Source organism: Oncorhynchus mykiss, chromosome 1, assembly GCF_013265735.2.
Source record: "Oncorhynchus mykiss isolate Arlee chromosome 1, USDA_OmykA_1.1, whole genome shotgun sequence".
Taxonomy (NCBI): domain Eukaryota; kingdom Metazoa; phylum Chordata; class Actinopteri; order Salmoniformes; family Salmonidae; genus Oncorhynchus; species Oncorhynchus mykiss.
This window is the reverse complement of record NC_048565.1, coordinates 19,720,946-19,745,002: the sequence shown is the minus strand read 5'-3', so window position 1 is coordinate 19,745,002 and position 24,057 is coordinate 19,720,946. Positions and strand designations below refer to the sequence as shown.

The window sequence follows — 24,057 nt, the reverse complement described above, 5'->3', positions numbered from 1 at the left end:
AAAGTGTTGTTTTTGATTAATAGATTTTTGCACTTTATTTTTTTGTATTTCAATCCAATTATATTTTAAAAATATTTCAGTTGAGTGGATGATAGAAAATTGCTATTATTGTTTTTTCTTTGAAGTAAATTTAGCCCACTTTTGCTAAAATAGAAAATATAGTCTACTGATGGTGCCTTGAATACCGGTTTCTTTCATTTAATGTTCATGTTATGGGGATATTTATATAAAGGAAATTTGTCTTTTGTGTCTGTTGAAAATTAAAGATTACTGACAGAGCCATAAGAAAATATTGCTTTATTTATCTGATCATATTGTAATATATTTGTTAGGTTTTCAGTAGGTTCAATTAGGTTCACTAGACTATATGCGTCATTTAAAAATTTTTCAATGAACATTCGAACAGTCCGGCCCTCGTCTTGTAGCTGATTTTTTTATTTGGCCCTCCGTCCATTTGACTTTGACACCCCTGGTTTAAACCATTACTATGTAGTCAATCCCTCGAGCAAAGCAAACTAGAAGATTGTGGAAAATTATTATCGCTCAGATCTTTTAAGGAACAATTTCAAGATAGTTTCAAGATGACAGATTTTAGGTGTTTCTTGTGACTCTCAACGCTGCGCGATGAGTATCTTCTGTAAACTAAAGCATGGCAGGCTTACGTGAGAACCACTGTAAATTCAAAGCTGTCTCTTCAAACACAGACATACCTGACAAGTCTCTGTACTGCAAATGGGAGACTACAACTGGAACGAGATCAATCTTGTGGTGGAATGAGAGACCTCTGATGGCTACCATGCAAGTAATTGACTTTTCATCTGGGGCTTGACACTATGCCAGAGGAGAATCCCATCCATGCTCACAATAAGGGCAAGCTCTGTGAGGGAGTTTACACAAGTTGTACGCTGACTGCTATTCTCTGCTCACTTTTGATATACTGAAACATAAAAACAATAAATAAATGCGTTCAGAGACTTCATGCATGGGTTGCCGGAATTGAGTAACACAGGTGTGTTGACATAGAGTATCTAGGCAAATCCACACTTAGCACATCTGACAATCCACACCTGTGAAACAGTCATTGCAGAATGGCCTGAGCAGAGGGACAAAGTATTTTGTTGATGGTAATAACACTTGTGATAACATTTTGAGAATGAGATCTGTTGAAATGGAGGCGCCTGTGCCATCAAGAGACCATTCCCACTGTACATGTGTGATACTATGGAACTAAGCAGCTGTATTTGCCATTTATTGCATGAAGTATTTGTCCCGTCACTCCTGTGCTTTCATCATTGTGGGTGTTCCAGTAAAAACAGTCCCCCCTAACTTCTTCCCTTGTGTTTCCTTGTCTTTCAGAGTGTCAATGCTCATTCTAAGATGAAGTTATGGAAGTGTGCCACCATCGCCTTGACTCTTTGTGGTACAGCACTGTCCTTCTTCCTCACTAGAATCATGGTTCCCACGCCGCCGCATCACTTCCTCTCCTGGGACTGGTCTTCACCGCGGACATCAGACTCCGCCTCCACCTCCACCTCCTCCTCCTCCTCCAACTCTTCTTCCTCCCTGATCGGACCTCATCGCAAAGCGCGGTCGACAGATGGCATCAGCAACATTTTGACAGAATGTAAGCAAAACCATTATCTTCAGTCACCAACCATTCTGGTCCAGATGTTCTGATTGGTTTAGATGTTCTGATTGACCCTTGCTAAAGCTCTGATGTGATTGCATATTTCAATGGTCACTAAAGAAAACGTTATGGTGGAGAGCGGTCAGGGGAATGTACACTTTTTATGTGCACTTTTTCATGTGTTAAAATGTGTCAACAGTAAATTGGATAATTATCAACCAGTCTTTGTTTGGGGGCCATTATTAGTTTACCTGCACAGATAAAGCTAATTAACTACATCATCTCCATGACCATGGACCACAGAAGGTATTTGCACTGGTGACAGACAATGCTGCCGAACATGAAGGCTGCTTGGTCTAAAGTGGAGGAGTCCTACCCTCACATCACACCCATTGGCTCCGCAAGGACATCATGGCACTGAAAACAATGGATATACTCTACAAGAGAGCCATGGAAATGGTAAGGTATGTCAAGTTATAGCAGCAATCTACCTCACCAAGCAAAGTGAGAAGAATAAGAGCACCACATTGAAGCTTCCCAGCAACACCCGTTGGGGTGGTGTTGTCATCAAGTTTGACAGTCTCCTGGAGGGGAAGGAGTCTCTCCAAGAAATGGCCATATCACAGTCTGCCAATATGGACAGCCCCCATCAAGAGGATCCTCCTGGATTATGTATTTTGGGAGAGAGTGGTAAGCAGCCTGAAACTCCTGAAACCTATAGCAGTAGCCATTGCACGATTGAGGGAGTCAATGCCATCCTGTCTGATGTTCAGTCTCTGCTTGCAGATGTAAGAGAAGAAATCAGTACTGCCCTGCCCACTTCACTGTTGCTCCAAGCAGAGGAAACTGCAGTTTTGAAATAAATCAAAAAGCGTGAAGATTTCTGCCTGAAGCCCATACACGCCGCAGCGTACATGTTGGACCCCAAGTATGCTGGCAAGAGCTTCCTGTCTGGTGCAGAGATCAACAAGGCCTATGGTGTCATGACTACCGTGTCTCACCACCTTGGCCTGGATGAGGGCAAGGTTCTTTCCAGTCTGGTGAAGTACACTTCCAAGCAAAGGCTTCGGGATGGAGATGCAATTTGGCAGTTGTGCCAACATATCTCATCAGCCACCTGGTGGAACGGACTTTGTGGATCTGAGGCACTTTCCCCTGTTGCCTCCATCCTCCAAATCACACCAACATAAACCGCCTCAGAGCGCAACTGGTCCTTGTTAGGGAACACACACACCAAAGCACGTAACAAGCTGACCAATACAAGGGTTGAAAAATGAGTGGCCATCAGGGCAAATTTGAGGCTTTTTGAACCTGACAACGAGCCATCATCAACAGGGTTGGAAAGTGACAATGAAGATGAGGCTTCGGAGTCTGATGTTCAAGAGGTGGACAATGAGAAGGTCCAGGGAGAAGACATGGAAGCCTGAGAGGAAGACAACCAAAGCTTTAGTTTCTGGAATATCATTTTACAGACACATGTTGAAAACGGTTTTGGGAGATGCGATGGGTCATTGGGATCACTCAATCTTACATTTCTTTTGTTGTTCAATGAAATCATCCCATGTGTCACGCCCTGACCTTAGAGACATTTTATTTCTCTATTTGGTTAGGTCAGGGTTTGATTTGGGTGGGCATTCTATGTTTTCCATTTCTTTGTTTTTGGCCGAGTGTGGTTCCCAATCAGAGGCAGCTGTCTATCTTTGTCTCTGATTGGGAATCATACTTAGGCAGCCTTTTTCCCCACCTAATGCTGTGGGTAATTATTTATTTTCTGTGTGTGTTTGTGTGTGCCACGGTTGCGTCACGTTTGGTTTCTGTTTAAGTGTGTTTTTTGTGAAAGTTTAACTTTATTAAAAGATGTGGAATTACATGCACGCTGCACCTTGGCTCATCTATGACAGGGGGTTTGAAGACAATAAATGTGACACCATGTGAAGAGTCAACTCATTTAATTAAAGTTCAATTTGTAACTAAATCGTTTTTTTTATTTCTATTGGAAGGATTTAATAATTTGCAATTATATCTACATATGATAAGGTTAAAGGTTTATGTTTCTGTCTCTATGATATGGTAAATACAGTTGAAGTTGGAAGTTGACATACACTTTGGTTGGAGTAATTAAAAATAATTTTTCGACTACTCCACAAATTTCTTGTTATCAAACTTTAGTTTTGGCAAGTCGGTTAGGACATCTTCTTTGTGCATGACACAAGTCATTTTTCCAACAGTTGTTTACAGACAGATTATTTCACTTATAATTCACTGTATCACAATTCCAGTGGGTCAGAAGTTTACATACACTAAGTTGACTGTGCCTTTAAACAGCTTTGAACATTCCAGAAAATGATGTCATGGCTTTAGAAGCTTCTGACAGGCTAATTGACATCATTTGAGTCAATTGGAGGTGTACCTGTGGATGTATTTCAAGGCCTACCTCAAGGCCTACCTACCTAATCATCCAAAACATCAGAAAAAAACTGTAGCCCTCCACAAGTCTGGTTCATCCTTAGGAGCAATTTCCAAACACCTGAAGGTACCATGTTCATCTATACAAACAATAGTACGCAAGTATAAACACCATGGGACCACACAGCCGTCATACCACTTAGGAAGGAGAGGCGTTCTGTCTCCTAGAGATTAACGTATTTGGTGTGAAATGTGCAAATCAATCCCAGAACAACAGCAAAGGACCTTGTAAAGATGCTGGAGGAAACAGGTACAAAAGTATATATATCCACAGTAAAACTAGTCCTATATCGACATAACCTGAAAGGCTGTTCAGCAAGGAAGAAGGCACTGCTCAAAAAACGCCATAAAAAAGCCAGACTACAGTTTGCAACTGCACATGGGGACAAAGATTGTACTTTTTGGAGAAATTTCCTCTGGTCTGGTGAAACAAAACTAGAACTGTTTGGCTCTAATGACCATCGTTATGTTTGAAGGAAAAAGGGGGATGCTTGCAAGCCGAAGAACACCATCCCAACCGTGAAGCACGGGGGTAGCAGCATCATGTTGTGGGGGTGCTTTGCTGCAGGAGGGACTGGTACACTTCACAAAATAAATGGCATCATGAGGAAGGAAAATTATGTGGATATATTGAAGCAACATCTCAATTCCAAATGGATAATGACCCCAAGCATACTTCCAAAGTTGTGGCAAAAAAATGGCTTAAGGACGACAAAGTCAAGGTATTGGAGTGGCCATCACAAAGCCGTGACCTCAATTTGTGTGCAGAACTGAAAAGCATGTGCGAGCACGGAGGCCTACAAACCTGACTCGGTTACACCAGCTCTGTCAGGAGGAATGGGCCAGAATTCACCCAACTTATTGTGGGAAGCTTGTGGAAGGCTACCTGAGACGTTTGACCCAAGTTAAACAATTGAAAGGCAATGCTACCAAATACTAATTGAGTGTTTGTAAACTTCTGACCCACTGGGAATGTGATGAAATAAAAGCTTAAATAAATCAGTCTCTCTACTATTATTCTAACATTTCACATTCTTAAAATAAAGTGGTGATCCTAACTGACCTAAGACAGGGAAAAACTGAGTTTAAATGTATTTGGATAAGGTGTATGTAAACTTCCGACTTCAACTGTATATCCAATGCCAAAAAAAATCTATATTTAAATGATATTTATATTCATTTGCATATATTTCCGTTAATTCCCATATATTCCCATTAATTCACATATATTCCCGTTAATTCCCACGGAAAGTTTCCACCTCTGAATATTCCCCAAAATGTGCAACCCCAGTTGCTACCATGCTGTGTTGTCATGTGTTGCTGCCATGCTATGTTGTTGTCTTAGGTCTCTCTTGTCATGATATGTGTTTTGTCCTATATTTTTATTTATTTAGATTTTTAATCCCATCCCCCGTTCCTGAAGGCTTTTTACCTTTTGGTAGGCCGTCATTGTCAATAAGAATTTGTTCTTAACCGACATGCCTAGTTAAATAAATAAAAATAAATAAGAGCCACCTGGCCTTGTGTTAAGACACTATCCTTACACACTGTCCCTTTGGCTTTGGACTGGGCATTACTGAGGGTTCTTGTTATCTCTCATCCGCTGATGGGCATTCTATTTTCAAACTACCACAAAGTAGGTTGCAAAACAGAGCGTGACTGAGGGGAATTTCTCCAAAGTCATTTTTACTGGCCCGAAATGTCTATCTGGTGCCCTTTTTCTGGCCCGGACTCAGAATATGACTCTCAGACCATTATTCAGATCATCCAATAGAGATTTTCTAGGCGAGGTCAAGAGTAAGATCTGCTAGCCTAATCACCTAGCCTAATCACATAATCTTTCATGCTACTGCCAGGCCATGGGGAGATCTGAATAAGATCACACAAAACAAACAACTGAATTGCAAACCATTTTGGAAAAAATTACTTTGGGAAGGCCTTTTTCAGTTTAATTTGTGAATGCAAAGAACAACGAAGGGTTGTTGCTTCAAGACCACCATTGATTACAGTATCAGTCAGTGCAGCAAGCGAAAGCAGGGCTATTACAGTGTCTGAGTTGGTAGGGTTTAGTGTTTAACAAGCTCCCTGGTGTTTCAAAAGCCTTTTAAGTAAAGGTTGTGTCCTGGAGGGGATAGAATGAACTGTTAATTACAGCTCTATCTATCTTTAGAACAGACCCTAAGGGGCATAGTAGAACAGAATTGTCAGACAGATGAGCATAATTTTTTATTATCTTGTGAAGTAAATACCTGAAAATGTAATTAAAGGGGTAACCTGCGATTGCTTCATCAATTTTTAGACTTTTAAATTAATTATATATACCCATTGATTCTTGAAGAATATAACTTATAATTGCCTCATCAGCTTAGTTCAACTGTCGTATCGCATCATAACCCCAAATATACAAATATTTGACTCCATCGTTTGTAAAAAAATGAATTTTAAACAAACACTGTATAGCCTCAAAACGTGGTTAAATCTAATATTGATCTCATGGGTGGTCAGTCCTTCCATCCATAGTTATGTCTATGAATTTGAGAATGGTTACATTTCACCTGCCCCATCCCTCAGCTCTTAACCAAAATAGAGGAGAGGTGACCGTTTTTTGTTTAAACTGTAGATGCTCCTTTAATTGATGTGCATATGCCTCTGTTTGCATAAACCTTGAGTATGACAATGTGTATGGACAAAGGTGTTATTTGTCTATACCGTTGATGCTGTCAACGCATAAACATGATGTGATCTCTACAGGCCCATTGAACACAAAAGTAAATTCTCAGGGTTCTATAAAGTTTTACCTCATATTTTGACAGAATTGATTTGGTATTTGGTAATCCCTATGGCATGAGGTTCTGGATCAGATGTTCAAATGCATTGGGCATGAGAAAGAAGTTCATTGACTCCTAATGGAGCAGGTTGAGAGCTTCAAGTTCTTTGGTGTCCTCATCACCAACAAACTAACATGGTCCAAACAGACCAAAACAGTTGTGAAGAGGGCACGATAAAACGTATTCCCCCTCAGGAGACTAAAAAGATTTGGCATGGGTCCCCAGATCCTCAAAAGGTTCTACAGCTGCACCATCGAGAGCATCCTGACTGGTTGCATCACCGGCGGTATGGCAACTGTAGTGCTTACAGTCCAGTACATCACTGGAGCTAAGCTTTCTGCCATCCAGGACTTCTATACCAGGCAGTGTCAGAGAAAGGCCCTAAAAATTGTCATAGACTCCAGCCACCCAAGTCATAGACTGTTCTCTCTGATATTGTACGGCAAGCGGTACCGGAGCACCAAGTCTAGGTCCAAAAGGCTTCTAAACAGCTTCTACCCCCAAGCCACAAGACACCTGAACATCTAATCAAAAGGCTACCTATACTACTTGCATTGCCCCCCCCCCCCCCCCCCCACCCCCTCTCTTTTACACCGCTGCCACTCTCTGTTATTATCTATGCATAGTCACTTTAGTAACTCTACCCACATGTACATATTACCTCAATTACCTCGACTAACCGGTAGTGTCCCCGCACATTGACTCTGTACCGGTTCCCCCTGTATATAGTCTTGCTATTGCTGCTCTTTAACTACTTGTTACTTTTATTTCTTGTTCTTATTCATATTTTTTAAACTGCATTGTTGGTTTGGGGCTTATAAGTAAGCATTTCATTGTTGTATTCGGCGCATGAGACTAATCAAATTTGATTTAATGTGTAAATGTGCTGATGTTTAACATGTGGAACAATATTTACAAAGTTGCTCTACCTCGTTTACACGAAGACTCAGCCACAGGTGTACCAGACAAATTGACATGATCTGAAAGGAGACATTCTATTTCTATAGACTCAGCAGAAAATATTGTCTACTTTCTCTGTCAAGTACATAGCTAGCAGCTGGACTGGCGATAAACCCAAGCTCAATGATGATTATTGTTCACCAAGCCACCAAGAACTTCTTCTTCACCAAGCCAATGATCCATGCAGGTCTAATCAAGGATTCAAATGTTTCAATTGTTTGCAATGAATCTCTACAAAATGGGTCAAGGAAAGTCTAAAGCTAGCATTACACTGTATGTTCCAGTAAATGTCACAGGTATAGGTGATGTAGCTGTTAGCTTGTCACATTCCTATCATTTGAAAACTTGTACCAACAACCGAATATCTTTTATATTTTTATTTTCCAAACTGACATAATGTTTGAGACTGTGGTTTCACAGACATTCAAAGGTCTTCATTGTACCACAAGCCATGCTGTAGCTACAACAGATGTATTGTACGGTTCTTATGGTTGAATATTCTTTTGGCATATCACCATCTCTTCATCTCTTCTCTGCAGTCATGCACATGTTCCAGAGCTTTACAGAGGGGGAGCTGAAGAAGGTGATCGGGACTCTGGTGGAGAAGAAGGCACAGCAGGAGGCCAGGCAGGAGGCTCGGCAGAGCAAAAGGACTAAACGAGCTAAGAAAGCATCGAAGCCATGTTCCCTGCGGGAGGTGGAAGTGACTGTCAGTGAGCTGGGTCTGGGCTACTACAGCGACGAAACGCTGCTCTTCAGGTACTGCAGCGGGAACTGTAATGCTAGCCGCCGCAACTACGACCTCATACTGGAAAAATGGACGAGGAAAGGCATCTCAAAGAGGGAGAGGAGCCCCTGTTGCCGGCCCAAGGAGTACGATGACATTTCCTTCTTGGACAACAGTAACAGATACCAGGCGCTCCACGAGTTTTCTGCTCTAGCGTGCGGTTGTGTATAACACCTAGATGGTGACCATTTTGGCTTTCCAGATACTGTATCGAACATGGGAAACGCAACAACTACTGCTACAAAAAAAAAAACAGGAGTACACAAGAATAGATCCCTACAGTATGACGCCAGGGAATACGGACATTTGAAACCACCATCTATTCTACCATCTGTTCATTAATTTTGTTTGTTTAGCTTTCTTTGCCTTTCATGGGATATTTCTCTGTTGGTTTATACATTGTATGTCCTGGGATTATACATTTGTCATCATGGGGCAATCACAGTTAAAGTAACGATTTGTTTCTTGATTGTGGACTATGTAGCAATGCCTCCACTACCAATACAGAAGACCAGCTAAGGTATAACTAGTGCATTGTACACTGCAAGTCTGTTCTTATACTACACTTGTAAGAGGCCTGGTTTATTTTTTCAGGAATTAGTGTGTAGAAGTGTGTACATGGAAAATAGTAGAATAATATAGGGAATGCCAAGGAAGACATGTACAGTATACAAAAGGATGAAACCAACATGAAGCTACCACAGTGTGCTTCTCCACAACTTCTTGATCTGCACCATTGATAACGCATGAGGTATCACGAAGGCAAGTCCAATGGAGCAGCAACAGCAGTACTAGGAAAGACTAGAGGCTTGGAGAAACATGTATAGCAGTCTTCACTTCATATTATGTGTATAGGCACTCCTTCATATCACAGGTAATGAACTGAATCATGACATTTTTAGCCTTCATCAGTAACTTTGAAAATCTACCTCATTTATGTTGAACAATAATGGACAACATCCGATGTAAAAACACACGAACATGTTCTTCAACAGCTTCCTCTGTATTCATCACTAGGACCAGACCAAAAGGAGATATTTTAGTAATAAATAATGGCCTATATTGGCATATGAAGCTGTAGGGTAAAACAACAAAAAAGAGCTAGCCCACAGCCTGTTCTATGCATGCTAAATATAGAGACGGTATGGGTGATTTAGGCTTAATGACAACAGCTTGTTAATCAAATGGAATGGCTATAGCTGTATAAATAAGCCAGTTCCCAGAAAGAACAATCCAGCAGAAAAACAATGTGCTATCAAAAATCCCTATCCTTCTACAGCTAGATCACTATGAGCTCATGAAATATAACTTCAATGGTAATACAGCAATGCAGTCTTGTTTGATCATGTAGACAGAGTGGTGCATTAAATGGGTGCCTGCTGCATTGTAAATGTGACTGCGAGGGATTGTGCTTTAGTTTTACCATGAATTAGCCTCTGCAAATCCATACCATTTGCGCAAAACCCGCAATAGACTACCTTAATCCACTTACCTCCTTTATAACTGACTTGGCCAAAAGCACTGAGAAAGAGAGAGAAATACAAGCCACCATGCAGCATTACTATTTTTTTGTCACTAGAACACTGGAGATGTAAAGGAGTAGCCATTGGTTTTAACCACACATGTTACCAGAACAGGTTTGAGCAGCAATACGTGTTAATATGTGTTGCATCAAACACAGTTATTTTCTGAAAACCAAATGGAAATCATTCATTAGATTAATTGTGGCCAAATATATTTGTAATAAGATTAAAATAACACACCTTCGAAAAGTTCTAGAGCAATTCCAAAAAATGTACTCGAATGACATGAGTTCAGAAAATATCTCTCATTCTTGAAAACTGTAAACAAATAATTATAGACTGAGTGCTGTATCGAAATTATAGATTTTACCTGAGCATCTACAGTGTAGTGTGAGGTACAGTTAGGTTTAAATGGAATAGTCTGAAGCCAGTGGGAGTATCTCTTCAAGAGCCACTGAACACGCTGATTGGCAAGTGTGTTTTTCTGTTGCTCAATGAGATTTCAGTCTGTGTTTTCTCAGTGTTCAGTGGTGAATCGGTGTTTTCTGACTGATTCTGCATTTGTTTGATGATGTTTGTCCCCCGTGAGAGACTGTAGACAGGAACGCCTATTTTACTTCTTCAAATCCCCAGAATGTATCTGAGATAACTCAAGGAATCTGTAATTAATTTTGATGTTTTTGTCGAGGATATTTTAGTTGTGCAATTTAACTAAGTGTGTTTGGTGCATTATTTCTCAAGTTAAAAAGATGTCTGACGTGTTGCCGTATGTAAACACAGTCGGAGCTGCTGGGCAGGTCTGTCTCACTGTCTATTATATTGGACAGAGAGCAATCACCACAGCTGTTCACCCCATGTTAGTGGGCAAATGGACATCGTCAAATCAAAATTCAACCTTCATTTACCCGTTTTAGACGAGACTGACTTCATGACCAAAATTACCCTATTTACACTTTGCAGTCAATTTTGGCAGTAGAATAACTGTTTCTGACTCATATCGATGCAACATAGGCCATTTTAAAAGGGTTCATTGCTTTTGAAAGGCAGTCGCTCTTTAAGTTAAGACCAATCAAATAATTAGAGCAGACAGGTAATTAAAGGCCCATGCTGGCGTTAAACCCAAGAAAACAGGCCTCCCCAGCCAGGGACCAAAATAGCCTCAAGACTAAATGTGCTTAAAATCCAAAGGATTCCACACTCTCTGAACAATCAGCACACAGACAGTCACTATGCAGGTTAGCTGTAGCTGCTGCTAGTGAGAGGATAATTATGCCTAGAGCTCTTCAAGCTTGAGGTGACATGATGCTATATAGTGAGAACCATTACTAGGTTTGTGCACTAAAATGAACGGGCTTTTAATGCCACCTTGCATGTATAGAAATGAGCATATCTCTGGCATGTTACAAATGCTCTACATTGTTGAGGACATCTCAATCAAATAATGCATTTTTTAAGGACTAATAAGACATGCAATTTAGTTTTGCCTGTTCAAATGGTTGACAATTTAAGAGAAAAGAGCAACTAGAAAACAAATTGTTGTCCTAATGTTGATGATATGTATTTGTCATTATATATTTTCATAACCCCTATATTTGCCATCACAATTTACTAAGACTACGCAGCGTTAAAATATATCTATGGGTTGAAATTCCCTAAGGATTCCTTTGTTTCCTCTCTTGGCCTACCTAGAATGCTCTCTCAAAATAAGAAGAGAATGTTTGGGAAATGACAAACGACAACCTACAGCTCTGGCATTGTTGGACTACGTTGACCAACTGCAGTAAAGTTGATGCAATGCATCTGTATTATAGATAATGTATATTTATTGGAGCTTAAGTTATGGTTTATTTATTTAGATAGAATCATAAAAAAAGAGGAACATGTTTATTTATTGAACTATTGGTGCCAATACTCTAAATATTCTAACTGTTGAATAAACTTAATCTGCTTAAAAATATAACATTGTATGTTCTTCTCTTCGAAAAACTCCCATGTACAACGGCACACACATCCCTTAAAGTGATGTTACAGACATTTTGTAGAATTTCATCCAGTAGTTTTGAAAGTAGCGCTCATGAGCCAAAACGGTTCCCCGAAAATTGTGCACAATTCTGTAAAAAGTAAACTACTTTGTATGATATGTTACATCCTACAATTGTTTTTTTTTAACATTTAAGAAAAGATAAAAGCAGTCATACAATATCCTACAAACGTGTAAGTGCTTAAGATCCTGTTCAATCTCTTTAAGGAGTCGATTTTCAGACCTCTCTTCAATGTGATTGAGGTGAAGGAAATTACATAACAATTGCCAATGACCATCATGAATCTTCTAATACTTCTGTATAATTGATTTATTTTAATTTTTATTTAACCTTCCTTTAACTAGGCAAGTCAGTTAAGAACAAATTCTTATTTACAATGACGACCTACCAAAAGGTAAAAGACCTCCTGCGGGGACGGGGGATGGGATTTAAAGAAAAACAACATAAATAAATTACATATAAATATAGGACATAGCACACATCACGACACGAGAGCCAACACTACATAAAGAGAGACCTAAGACAACAACATAGCAAGGCAGCAACACATGACAACACAGCATGGTAGCAACACAACATGACAACAACATGGTAGCAACACAACATGGAAGCAGCACAAAATACGGCACAAACATTATTGGGCACAGGCAACAGCACAAAAGGCAAGAAGGTAGAGACAACAATACATCATGCAAAGCAGCCACAACTGTCAGTAAGAGTGTCCATGATTGAGTCTTTGAATGAAGAGATTGAGACAAAACTGTCCAGTTTGAGTGTTTGTTGCAGCTCGTTCCAGTCGCTAGCTGCAGCGAACTGAAAAGACGAGCGACCCAGGGATGTGTGTGCTTTGGGGACCTTTAACAGAATGTGACTGGCAGAATGGGTGTTGTATGTGGAGGATGAGGGCTGCAGTAGATATCTCAGATAGGGGGGAGTGAGGCCTAAGAGGGTTTTATAAACAGAGGAGTATAGAGTGCAGTGATGTGTCCTATATGGAGCATTGTTGCAAATCTGATGGCAAAAAAATGGTAAAGAACATCTAGTTGCTCGAGAGCACCCTTACTTGCTGATCTATAAATGATGTCTCTGTAATCTAGCACGGGTTGGATGGTCATCTGAATCAGGGTTAGTTTGGCAGCTTGGGTGAAAGAGGAGCGATTACGATAGAGGAAACCAAGTCTAGATTTAACTTTAGCCTGCAGCTTTGATATGTGCTGAGAGGACAATGTACTGTCTAGCCATACTCCGAAGCACTTGTATGAGGTGACTACCTTAAGCTCTAAACCCTCAGAGGTAGTAATCACACCTGTGGGGAGAGGGGAATTCTTCTTACCAAACCACATGACCTTTGTTTTGGAGGTGTTGAGAACAAGGTTAACTTTTTATGGCTGCAGGGGCAGTATTGAGTAGCTTGGATGAAAAGGTGCCCATTGTAAACGGCCAGCTCCTCAGTCTCAGTTGCTAATATATGCATATTATTATTAGTATTGGATAGAAAACCCTGAAGTTTCTAAAACTGTTTGAATTATGTCTGTGAGTATAACAGAACTCATATTGCAGGCAAAAACCTGAGAAATTCCACTTCCTGTTTGTATTTTCTCTGGGGGTGGCAGATTTTCAACCAAGCTCTTATTGAAATTACAGCGAGATATGGATGAGTTTTCACTTCCTATGCCTTCCACTAGATGTCAACAGTCAATAGAACTTTGCCTGATGACTCTAATATGAAGGAGGGTCGAATGAGACAGGAAATAGTCACCACTGCCACGAGTTGACCGTGCCTTCACCATGCGCGTTCACAGGGGAAGGACCTGCGTTCCACCGGTCATCTGAAGTCATTCTAATTCTCCGGTTGGAATGTTATTCAAGATATATGTAAACAACCTTCTAAAGATTGATTCAGTACATCGTTTGACATGTTTCTACTGACTGTTATGGAACTTTTGGACATTTCGTCACATTATAGTGGACGCGCTTTGTGACTTTGGAATTGTTTACCAAACGCGCTAACCAAAGTAGCTACTTGAACATAAATAACGGACATTTTCAAACAAATCAAGCATTTATTGTGGACCTGGGATTCCCAGGACTGCATTCTGATGAAGTTCATCAAAGGTAAGGAAACATTTATCATGTTTTTTCTGGTTTCTGTTGACTCCAACATGGCAGCTAATTTGGCTTCTGTACTGAGCTCCTTCTCAGATTATTGCATGGGTTGCTTTTTCCGTAAACTTTTTTTGAAATCTGACACCGGTTGCATTAAGGAGAGGTATATCTATAATAATGTATGATGAGTATTTCTGTTGAAACAATGTGGCTATGCAAAATCACTTGATGTTTTTGGAACTAGTGAATCTAATAAGACAATGTAAACTCTGATTTTTTTATATAAATATGAACTTTATCAAACAAAACATGCATGTATTGTGTAACATGAAGTCCTATGAGTGTCATCTGATGAAGATAATTCAACGTTAGTTTTTTCTCTATTTCTGCTTTTTGTGAATGCTATATTTCGCTGGAAAATGGCTGTGCTTATTGTGGTTTGGTGGAGACCTAACATAATCGATTGTAGTGCTTTTGCTGAAAAGCATATTTGAAATCGGACACTTTGCTGGGATTAACAACGAGAATAGCTTTAAAATGCTATGAGACACATGTATGTTTGAGGAATGTTAATTATGAGATTTTTGATATTTTCAAAATGGCGCCCTACACTTTGACTGGCTGTTGTCAAATCGCTCCCGTTAACGGGATTGCAGCCATAGGAAGTTAAGGGTAGAGAAAGCTTGTTGGACACAAAGAAAGCTTTGTTGTAGAGCATTTAACACAAACTCCGGGGAGGGGCCAGCTGAGTATAAGACTGTATCATCTGCATATAAATGGATGAGAGAGCCTCCTACTGCCTGAGCTATGTTGTTGATGTAAATTGAGAAGAGCATGGGGCCTAGGATTGCGCCTTGGGGTACTCCCTTGGTGACAGGCAGTGGCTGAGACAGCAGGTTTTCTGACTTTATACACTGCACTCTTTGAGAGAGGTAGTTAGCGAACCAGGCCAATGACCCCTCAGTGACACCAATATTCCTTAGCTGGACCACAAGAATGGAATGGTCTAACATATCAAAAGCTTTGGCCAAGTCTATAAAAATAGCAGCACAACATTGCTTAGAATCAAGGGCAATGGTGACATCATTGAGGACCTTTAAGGTTGCAGTGACACATCCATAACCTGAGTGCAAACCAGATTGCATATCAGAGAGAATACTATAGACATCAAGAAAGCCAGTCAGTTGATTATTGACAAGTTTTTCCAACACTTTTGACAAACAGGGCAAAATAGAAATAGGCCTGTAACAGTTAGGATCAGCTTGATCTCTCCCTTTAAATAAAGGACAAACCATGGCTGCCTTCCAAGCACTGGGAACCTCCCCAGAAAGGAGAGACAGGTTAAAAAAGGTCAGAGATAGGCTTGGCAATGATAGGGGCAGCAACCTTAAAGAAGAAAGGGTCTAACATCTGACCCAGATGTTTTTTAGGTCAAGTTTCAGGAGCTCCTCTAGCACCTTGGAGACAGTGACTGTCTGCAGGGAGAAACTCTGTAGCGGGGCAGGGAAAAAAGAGGGAGAAGCATGAGAGACAGTCGCATTAAAAGGGGTGGGAGATGAGGAAATGTTGGACGAGCAAGGAGTCATGGCTGAGACAAATAGGAATCCTGACTTAATGAAGTGGTGATTAAAGAGCTCAGCCATGTGCTTCTTGTCAGTAACAACCACATCATCAACTTTAAGGGACATGGGCAGCTGTGAGGAGGAGGGTTTATTCTCCAGGTCTTTAACCATTTTCCAGAACTTCTTGAGGTTAGACCCACAGAGAGAGAGAGAGAACTGCTCCTTAAAGTTACTAACTTTGGCCTTCCGGATAGCCTGAGTGCACTTATTTCTCATTTTCCTGAACGATAGCCAGTCAGCCTGAGTATGCGTGTGCCGAGCCTTTCGCCAAATGCAATTATTGAGGTGGAGTAACTCTGCAAGATCCCGTTCGAACCAGGGGCTGAACCTGTTTTTAATTCTCATTTTCTTTATGGGGTGTTTGTTAACAATTCCACTGAAAATATAAAAAAATAAGGTCCAAGTGTCTTCGACAGAGGGGATCAAGCTGATTCTATACCATTTTACAGAGGCCAGGTCATGAAGGAAGGCTTGCTCATTCAAGTTTTTTACCAAGCGTCTATGACAAATCAGGACAGGTTGTTTCACTGACCAGCCATTACGAACACAGGCTGTAAAGCAGTGATCACTAAGGTCATTACAGAAAACACCAGACTGATACCTATCAGGGTTATTTGTGAGGATAACATCAAGAAGAGTAGCCTTTTCTGGGTGTTTGGAGTCATACCTTGTGGGATTGGTGATGATCTGAGAAAGAGTTAGGGAGTCCCATTGCGTTAGGACTTGGTCAGGTGGTCTAAGCATGTCCCAGTTTAGGTCACAAAGCAGGACAAATTCAGACTTGGTGTATGGGGCCAGGAAAGAGCTTAGGGCAGATAGGGTACTGATGCTGATGGAGGACGATAGCACCCAGCAACAGTCAACAAAGACCACCTAGGGGCGGCCCATCAGGAAGTCCAGGATCCAGTTGCAGAGGGAGGTGTTCAGTCCAAGGGTCCTTAGCTTAGTGATGAGCTTTGAGGGCACTGTGGTAATTGCTGCCTCCCTGACTCAACATGTATTACGCAACGACTATGTTTTAGTTATTTAAGTTCTCTCAATCCTCACTCAAGTGAGGTGTTACACTAACATTACAGAGTATTTTGTGTATATTCTTGAACAAAAATTGCAATTAAATTCATTTTAATCCCACTTTGTAACAATAAAATGTGAAGAAATCCAAGGGGTATGAATACTTTTGCAACGCACCGTAGTTTCAGTGCCAATAATGAGTTCCTGTTCAAAAGAGTGCAGAGACAGTTGACAATGACAACGATTATTTATTCCACATAAGGAAACATGCACAGCTGAGGAACGTGCTTCCTGAGAGTATACTTTTTCATATCAAGAAAACATACTTAAGTATACTTTCGAAAAACTGTATTTAACTTAAATGTCCACAAATTATATTTAAAGTATACTTTCAAAAAACTGTATTTAACTTAAATGTCCACAAATTATATTTAAAGTATACTTTCAAAAAACTGTATTTAACTTAAATGTCCACAAATTATATTTAAAGTATACTTTCAAAAAACTGTATTTAACTTAAATGTCCACAAATTATATTTAAAGTATACTTTCAAAAACGTGTGCCAAAAATGTCCATATTACCCAGCATTATTTTCTGCAGCTGAAGTTTGATTTCTAATATATTGTTCCTCATATTTAGCTTATTCAAATGTTTTGATGTTAATTTTTAATGCAAATAATGTACTTATTAAATATGACATATTATTGAATGTTAATTTATCATCGTAATGTGAACAATTTAAGTGTGAAATGCCACTGGTGCACAGTTGCCAAACACATTCATTGTAAATTGCTCCCCCAGCCACAACTGTCACACCCTGATCAGTTTCACCTGTCCTTGTTATTGTCTCCACCCGGTTTTGACCCTTGCCTGTTTCTGGACTTTGTACCCGCCTGACTGACCATTCTGCTTGCCTTAACCACGAGCCTGTCTGCCACTTTGTACCTCCTGGACTCTGATCTGGTTTTGACCTTTTTGCCTGTCCATTCCATTCTCTTGCCTACCCCTTTGGATTAATAAACATTGTAAGACTCCAACCATCTGTATTTGGGTCTCGCCTTGTGCCTTGATAACAACTGCTTTGTAAATAGTATGTAAACATTGGCTGAGAAGATGCCTTGGCCAATCAAGTTTATTTGTAAAAGTATACTTGAAACACATTATAAATACACTTTATTTGTAAAGAAATAACAATGACACATTCAATACCGCTTTGCAAATGAGAGTTTCTATTAGACCCATTCAGGTATGTTTATACCCCTTTTGTTTTCAACAGAATTGGCGCAATGAATCATACGTAAACACAGTTCACTTTCATAGCAGCCACATACAAACAGCATGGTCCCTTTGATCGTTGTATAATTCCTTATCGCCTCTACCCGCTCTCCTCCTCTCACCTTTTATCTTTACTTGGGGACTTCAGCTGTCTGTGACCAGGCGAAAAAACCTTTGAAGCCAAAATTTCATATAACTGCTAACCACTACACATTCATAATTAACATAGCTACTATAACTAACGCGTTAGTAAACCCGCTACAATCATGCAGTACATAGTACAGTCAACAAGCAGTTGATCAGTTACACATGCGGGCCCCAGTCACAAAAAATTATAAAACCAAAAGCTTACCTTGACTAGGAAAAGTTCCAGTGTTGGATAGTCATAGCCACCAAGCTAACATAGCATCCCTCTCTGTTTGAGCCAGGTCATTGAGTAGGATAAACTAGCGAGCTGCATTGGCTAGCTAAGTAAGTGAAACACAAATACAACTAAATATAGATAGGTCTCTCTCTCACTTGCTTCCCCTTCATTTTTGAAGAAATTAATTTAGTTAAAATGTTCAACTATTGTTTTTCTCTCTCTTTGAGTCAACTACTCACCACATTTCATGCACTGCAGTGCTAGCTAACTGTAGCTTATGAGTTCAGTATTAGATTAATTCTCTGATCCTTTGATTGAGTAACATGTCAGTCCATGCTGCAAGAGCTCAGTTAGGTTGGAGGAGGCCTCTGGAAGTTGTCATAATTACTGTGTAAGTCTATGGAAGGGGGTGAGACCACGAGCCTCCTAGGCTTTCTATTGAAGTCAATGTACCCAGAGGAGGATGGAAACTAGCTGTCCTCTGGCTACACCATGGTGCTACCCTACAGAGTGCTGTTGAAGCTACTGTAGACCTTTCAAAACAGTTTTAATTTTTTTAATTGTTTTTATTTATTATTTTTAATTTTTTTACCCCCTTTTTCGTGGTATCCAATTGTTAGTAATTACTATCTTGTCTCATCGCTACAACTCCCGTACGGGCTCAGGAGAGACGAAGGTCGAAAGCCATGCGTCCTCCGAAACACAACTCAACCAAGCCGCACTGCTTCTTAATAAGGCACGCATCCAACCCGGAAGCCAGCCACACCAATGTGTCGGAGGAAACACCGTGCACCTGGCGACCTTGGTTAGTGTGCACTGTGCCCAACCCGCCACAGGAGTCGCTGGTACGCGATGAGACAAGGATATCCCTACCAGCCAAACCCTCCCTAACCCGGACGACGCTAGGCCAATTGTGCGTCGCCCCACGGACCTCCCGGTCGCTGCGATGCAGTGCCCTATACCAAAGAGCCACCCGGGAGGTCAAAACAGTGTGTTTGAATAAATTATTTGGTGACCCGTTTCAGGAAACTAGGCTTATGTCGCGGGTTGCTACTTCACACGAGATTCATTTGAACATAATGTTTTTTTATTTATCAAAATGCGTTTTTTGGGCAGAAATGCCTTCTGGAACATGTGAACTTTCATGTTCCTTAACCTTTTCATATGTGAGTTCCAATTATCTCTAACGGTTGTCCCCAGCATGAGTTTTTTTATGCACGTGATGTTATAATGTTCTCTCCATTCCAGAATGTGATTGTTACGCAACAGTACATTTAATCTGTGCTGCCCTCGAACCAAGGCACGCAGCCTGTTTTTATTTATAGGCTGTTTTCAAGTTGTCCATTTCAAATGATTTTCTAACAAGTTTTTATTTTCTAAGAACAGTTTGAAATGAGGTGTGTTCCGCCTCCTCATTCATTCACATAAAAGTAGTCCTATTTTACTTTTGCGGACTATTCATTTTTTACACATTTCTGACCTGGACAAAATTCCCCAAGCACTTCCCAATTGTTTGTGCAGTTCAAGTCTGCAGACATTTTCGCATCTCCCATCAGAACAGTATCTGCACACACATGTTCACATTTTCCGTCTGTTGCCCCCATCGCAGTCATTGTGGTTTTCATTACCAATAATAACTTTGGAAATGTATGCGTTTCTATCAAAGTAAGTGCCTTATTACGTTAAAATAGTTTCTGTATGTCGTGTTCTGACGTTTCTACTGTAGCTCACTGTATGTATGGAGCATAATATATTTGTCTATATTCCTTATAACCGCGGACACGCGAGGTAATGTTACTCATTTTCTAAACGTTTATGGTGTTATATTCAATGCTTAGGTAGCTAGCTACATTCCTCTATTAGCTCTGTACAACAACGCTACTTGCGTCAGAGAAGTATTAGCTTGTGTTGTATTTTGAAGCTACTCTGGCCTTATGACTCCCAAATGGCGCAGAGGTCTGAGACACTGCATCAGTGCTAGTGGTGTTCCTACAGACCCCCTGGTTCAAATCCAGGCTGCATTTCTATCAAAGTAAGTACGTTATAATAGTTATAATAATAAACTGATCACAAGAACGGTGAGCAAAAATCCCAGAACCACACGGGGGGACCTAGTGAATGACCTGCAGAGAGCTGGGACCAAAGTAACAAATCAGTAACACACTACGCCGCCAGGGACTCAAATCCTGCAGTGCCAGACGTGTCCCCCTGCTTAAGCCAGTACATGTCCAGGCCCATCTGAAGTTTGCTAGAGAGCATTTGGATGATCCAGAAGAAGATTGGGAGAGTGTCATATGGTCAGATGAAACCAAAATATAACTTTTTGGTAAAAACTCAGGACAAAAAATGCTGAGTTGCATCCAAAGAACACCATAGCTACTGTGAAGCTTGGGGGTGGAAACATCATGCTTTGGGGCTGTTTTTCTGCAAAGGGACCAGGACGACTGATCTGTGTAAAGGAAAGAATGAATGGGGCCATGTATCGTGAGATTTTGAGTGAAAACATCCTTCCATCAGCAAGGGCATTGAAGATGAAACGTGGCTGGGTCTTTCAGCATGACAATGATCCCAAACACACCGCCCGGGCAACGAAGGAGTGGCTTCGCAAGAAGCATTTCAAGGTCCTGGAGTGGCCTAGCCAGTCTCCAGATCTCAACCCCATAGAAAATCTTTGGAGGGAGTTGAAAGTCCGTGTTGCTCAGCAACAGCGCCAAAACATCACTCCTCTAGAGGAGATCTGCATGGAGGAATGGGCCAAAATACCAGCAACAGTGTGTGAAAACCTTGTGAAGACTTACAGAAAATGTTTGACCTCTGTCATTGCCAACAAAGGGAATATAACAAAGTATTGAGATAAACTTTTGTTATTGACCAAATACTTATTTTCCACCATAATTTGCAAATAAATTCATAAAAAATCCTACAATGTGATTTTCTGGATTTTTTTTCTCATTTTGTCTGTCATAGTTGAAGTGTACCTATGAAGAAAATTACAGGCCTCTCTCATCTTTTTAAGTGGGAGAACTTGCGCAATTGGGGGCTGACTAAATACTTTTTTGCCCTACTGTAGGTCCTTGTATGACACAAAGACCCGACCAAATGCGGATGTCAGGCAGGTAAGAATCTTTCTTATTTTGTATAACAGGTCATTTAGGATGGCAGTAGCATTGTTGACGAAATGCAGGCATTGCAGCAGAACTAGGAAGCGGTCTTGGGAAAAGAGGGTGGAAAAGAAGGGAGTTGCAAACATTGAATCTGTGCTCCAGTCTTCTCTTAGGGAGTTCTTATTTACTATCCCATGAGAAGGACTGTCACCAGGACGGTATACATTTCACTAATTGTGGTTGTCACCCATTTAGAGAGTTTCCCCCTAACTCTTGGCTCTCTCTTCTGCTGTGGCTCTAAGGCATAGCGATTGGTCTCCTCTACCATGTCTCCCACCAGCTCCTCTGTCAGAAACAACTTGAAGCACTCTGCCTCAGATGGAAATGGAAAGGCCGTTGCACTCCAGACTGGGACTCATCAAAGCAAACAGCAGGGCCAGGAGGGGTGAAATGGCTTGCGGCCTTCCAGCTACCACAGAAGTCCTGTACTTCATCCAGTCGGTCTGCCTCCATCACCACCAGCATCTTCAAAGGGACCTGGGACTTCGTTAGTGGACAAGGAGTCCTCAAATTCAATGGCTGCAAGGTTGGGGGCAGCTCCTCACTATCAGAATCCGATTCCTGACTTTCGTACTCAGACTCATTGTCAGAATTTAAAAAATATCCAGAATTTCCACATTTGTGAGTTGTCTCCTTTTGGAAGACATTGCTAATGCTACAGCTTATCTCACTAGCTACATACATACACATACATAAACAACAACACCAAATGGCTCAGAGTGGGAGTGAGAGGTTACGTGATTGACTGCTGGCACGAGCCACTTGTATCAATAAATCACTATCAGAAAATGTTTTGTGTGGTAATAATTTATATACTTACTGTTTTATTCACATGTTCAAGTACTATTGACAAATCATGCATTCCAATTCTTGCGTAGATTGTAATGGGTACAAATTATGTGTGTAAAATATTTATTTGAAGGTTGTACTGATTATGATGAGCTAAGCTAATTCCAGCTATGTGTGGAGCCATGCTTGTTGACATACAATGCATTCTGGGTGTCACGTAATCGTCTGTCGGACCAAAGATGCTATGAGGTGAGTAAGGGTTCACTCAACTTCCGGAAGTGAATGGTGGGATGTGAACGATGGTAGACAACACACCCCCTTCAACATGCATACTACAAACAGACCAAACTCATCTTGTCTTCTCTTATTATCTTTGGTTTCTGTGAGAGAGAAAAAGCATGGCAGTGCGCAGAACCTACCCATCGTCGAATCACTTTCAATTTCTAGAAAGTGTTTTACTCAATTATTTAGTTAAATGGTGAGCTCACCCGTGATGTGATTAATTATAATAGTAATTGCTATTAGCTAATTCATATTGTAGTTTATGTCAGCCGAGAGTTATAAAAATATGACCTTGTGTTACTTCAATCTTTTCTCAGTTAGCGCTAGGACAAATGTAGCCTACATAAACTCAACAAAAAAGAAAGTTCCTCTCGCTGTCAACTGCGTTAATTGTCAGCAAACTTAACATGTGTAAATATTTTTATGAAGATAAGATTCAACAACTGAGACATAAACTGAACAAGTTCCACAGACATGTGACTAACAGAAATTGAATAATGTCTCCCTGAACAAAGGGGGGGGGGGGGTCAAAATCAATAGTAACAGTCAGTATCCGGTGTGGCCACCTGCTGCATTAAGTACTGCAGTGCACCTCCTTCTCATGGACTGCACCAGATTTGCCAGTTCTTGCTGTGAGATGTTACCCCACTCTTACACCAAGGCACCTGCAAGTTCCCTGACATTTCTGGGGGGAATGGCCCTAGCCCTCACCCTCCGATCCAACAGGTCCCAGATGTGCTCAATGGGATTGAGATCCGGGCTCTTCGCTGGCCATGGCAGAACACTGACATTCCTGTCTTGCAGGATATCATGCACAGAACGAGCAGTATGGCTGGTGGCATTGTCATGTCAGGATGAGCCTGCAGGAAGGGTACCACAATGAGGGAGGAGGATATCTTCCCTATAATGCACAGCGTTGAGATTGCCTGCAATGACAACAAGCTCAGTCCGATGATACTGTGACACACCGCCCCAGACATGACGGACCCTCCACTTCCAAATCAATCTCGCTCCAGAGTACAAGCCTCGGTGTAACACTCATTCCTTCAACGATAAACGCGAATCCGACCATCACCCCTGGTGAGACAAAACCGTGACTTGTCAGTGAAGAGCACTTTTTGCCAGTCCTGTCTAGTCCAGAGACGGTGGGTTTGTGCCCATAGGCGATGTTGTTGCCGGTGATGTCTGGTGAGGACCTGTCTTACAACAG

The 24,057-nt window shown here is 40.9% G+C and overlaps 1 protein-coding gene across 1 annotated transcript; it reads left to right on the top strand.

Annotated features, from left to right (window-relative positions):
- Positions 1-1,361: 1,361 nt before the first annotated feature.
- LOC110503352 (neurturin-like) lies at positions 1,362-12,134 on the top strand. The gene is made up of 2 exons (XM_021581734.2): positions 1,362-1,624; positions 8,421-12,134. Exons 1-2 carry the CDS (start codon positions 1,378-1,380, stop codon positions 8,837-8,839), a joined length of 666 nt encoding a protein of 221 aa, XP_021437409.1. The 5' UTR covers positions 1,362-1,377; the 3' UTR covers positions 8,840-12,134.
- The last annotated feature ends 11,923 nt before the right edge of the window (positions 12,135-24,057 follow it).

Excerpts from the sequence above, each read along its gene's own strand:
- LOC110503352 (XM_021581734.2), top strand. The coding sequence starts at position 1,378 with ATGAAGTTATGGAAGTGTGCCACCATCGCCTTGACTCTTTGTGGTACA. Across the intron at positions 1,625-8,420 it reads CAGCAACATTTTGACAGAAT|TCATGCACATGTTCCAGAGC; the intron begins GTAAGCAAAACC and ends TCTTCTCTGCAG.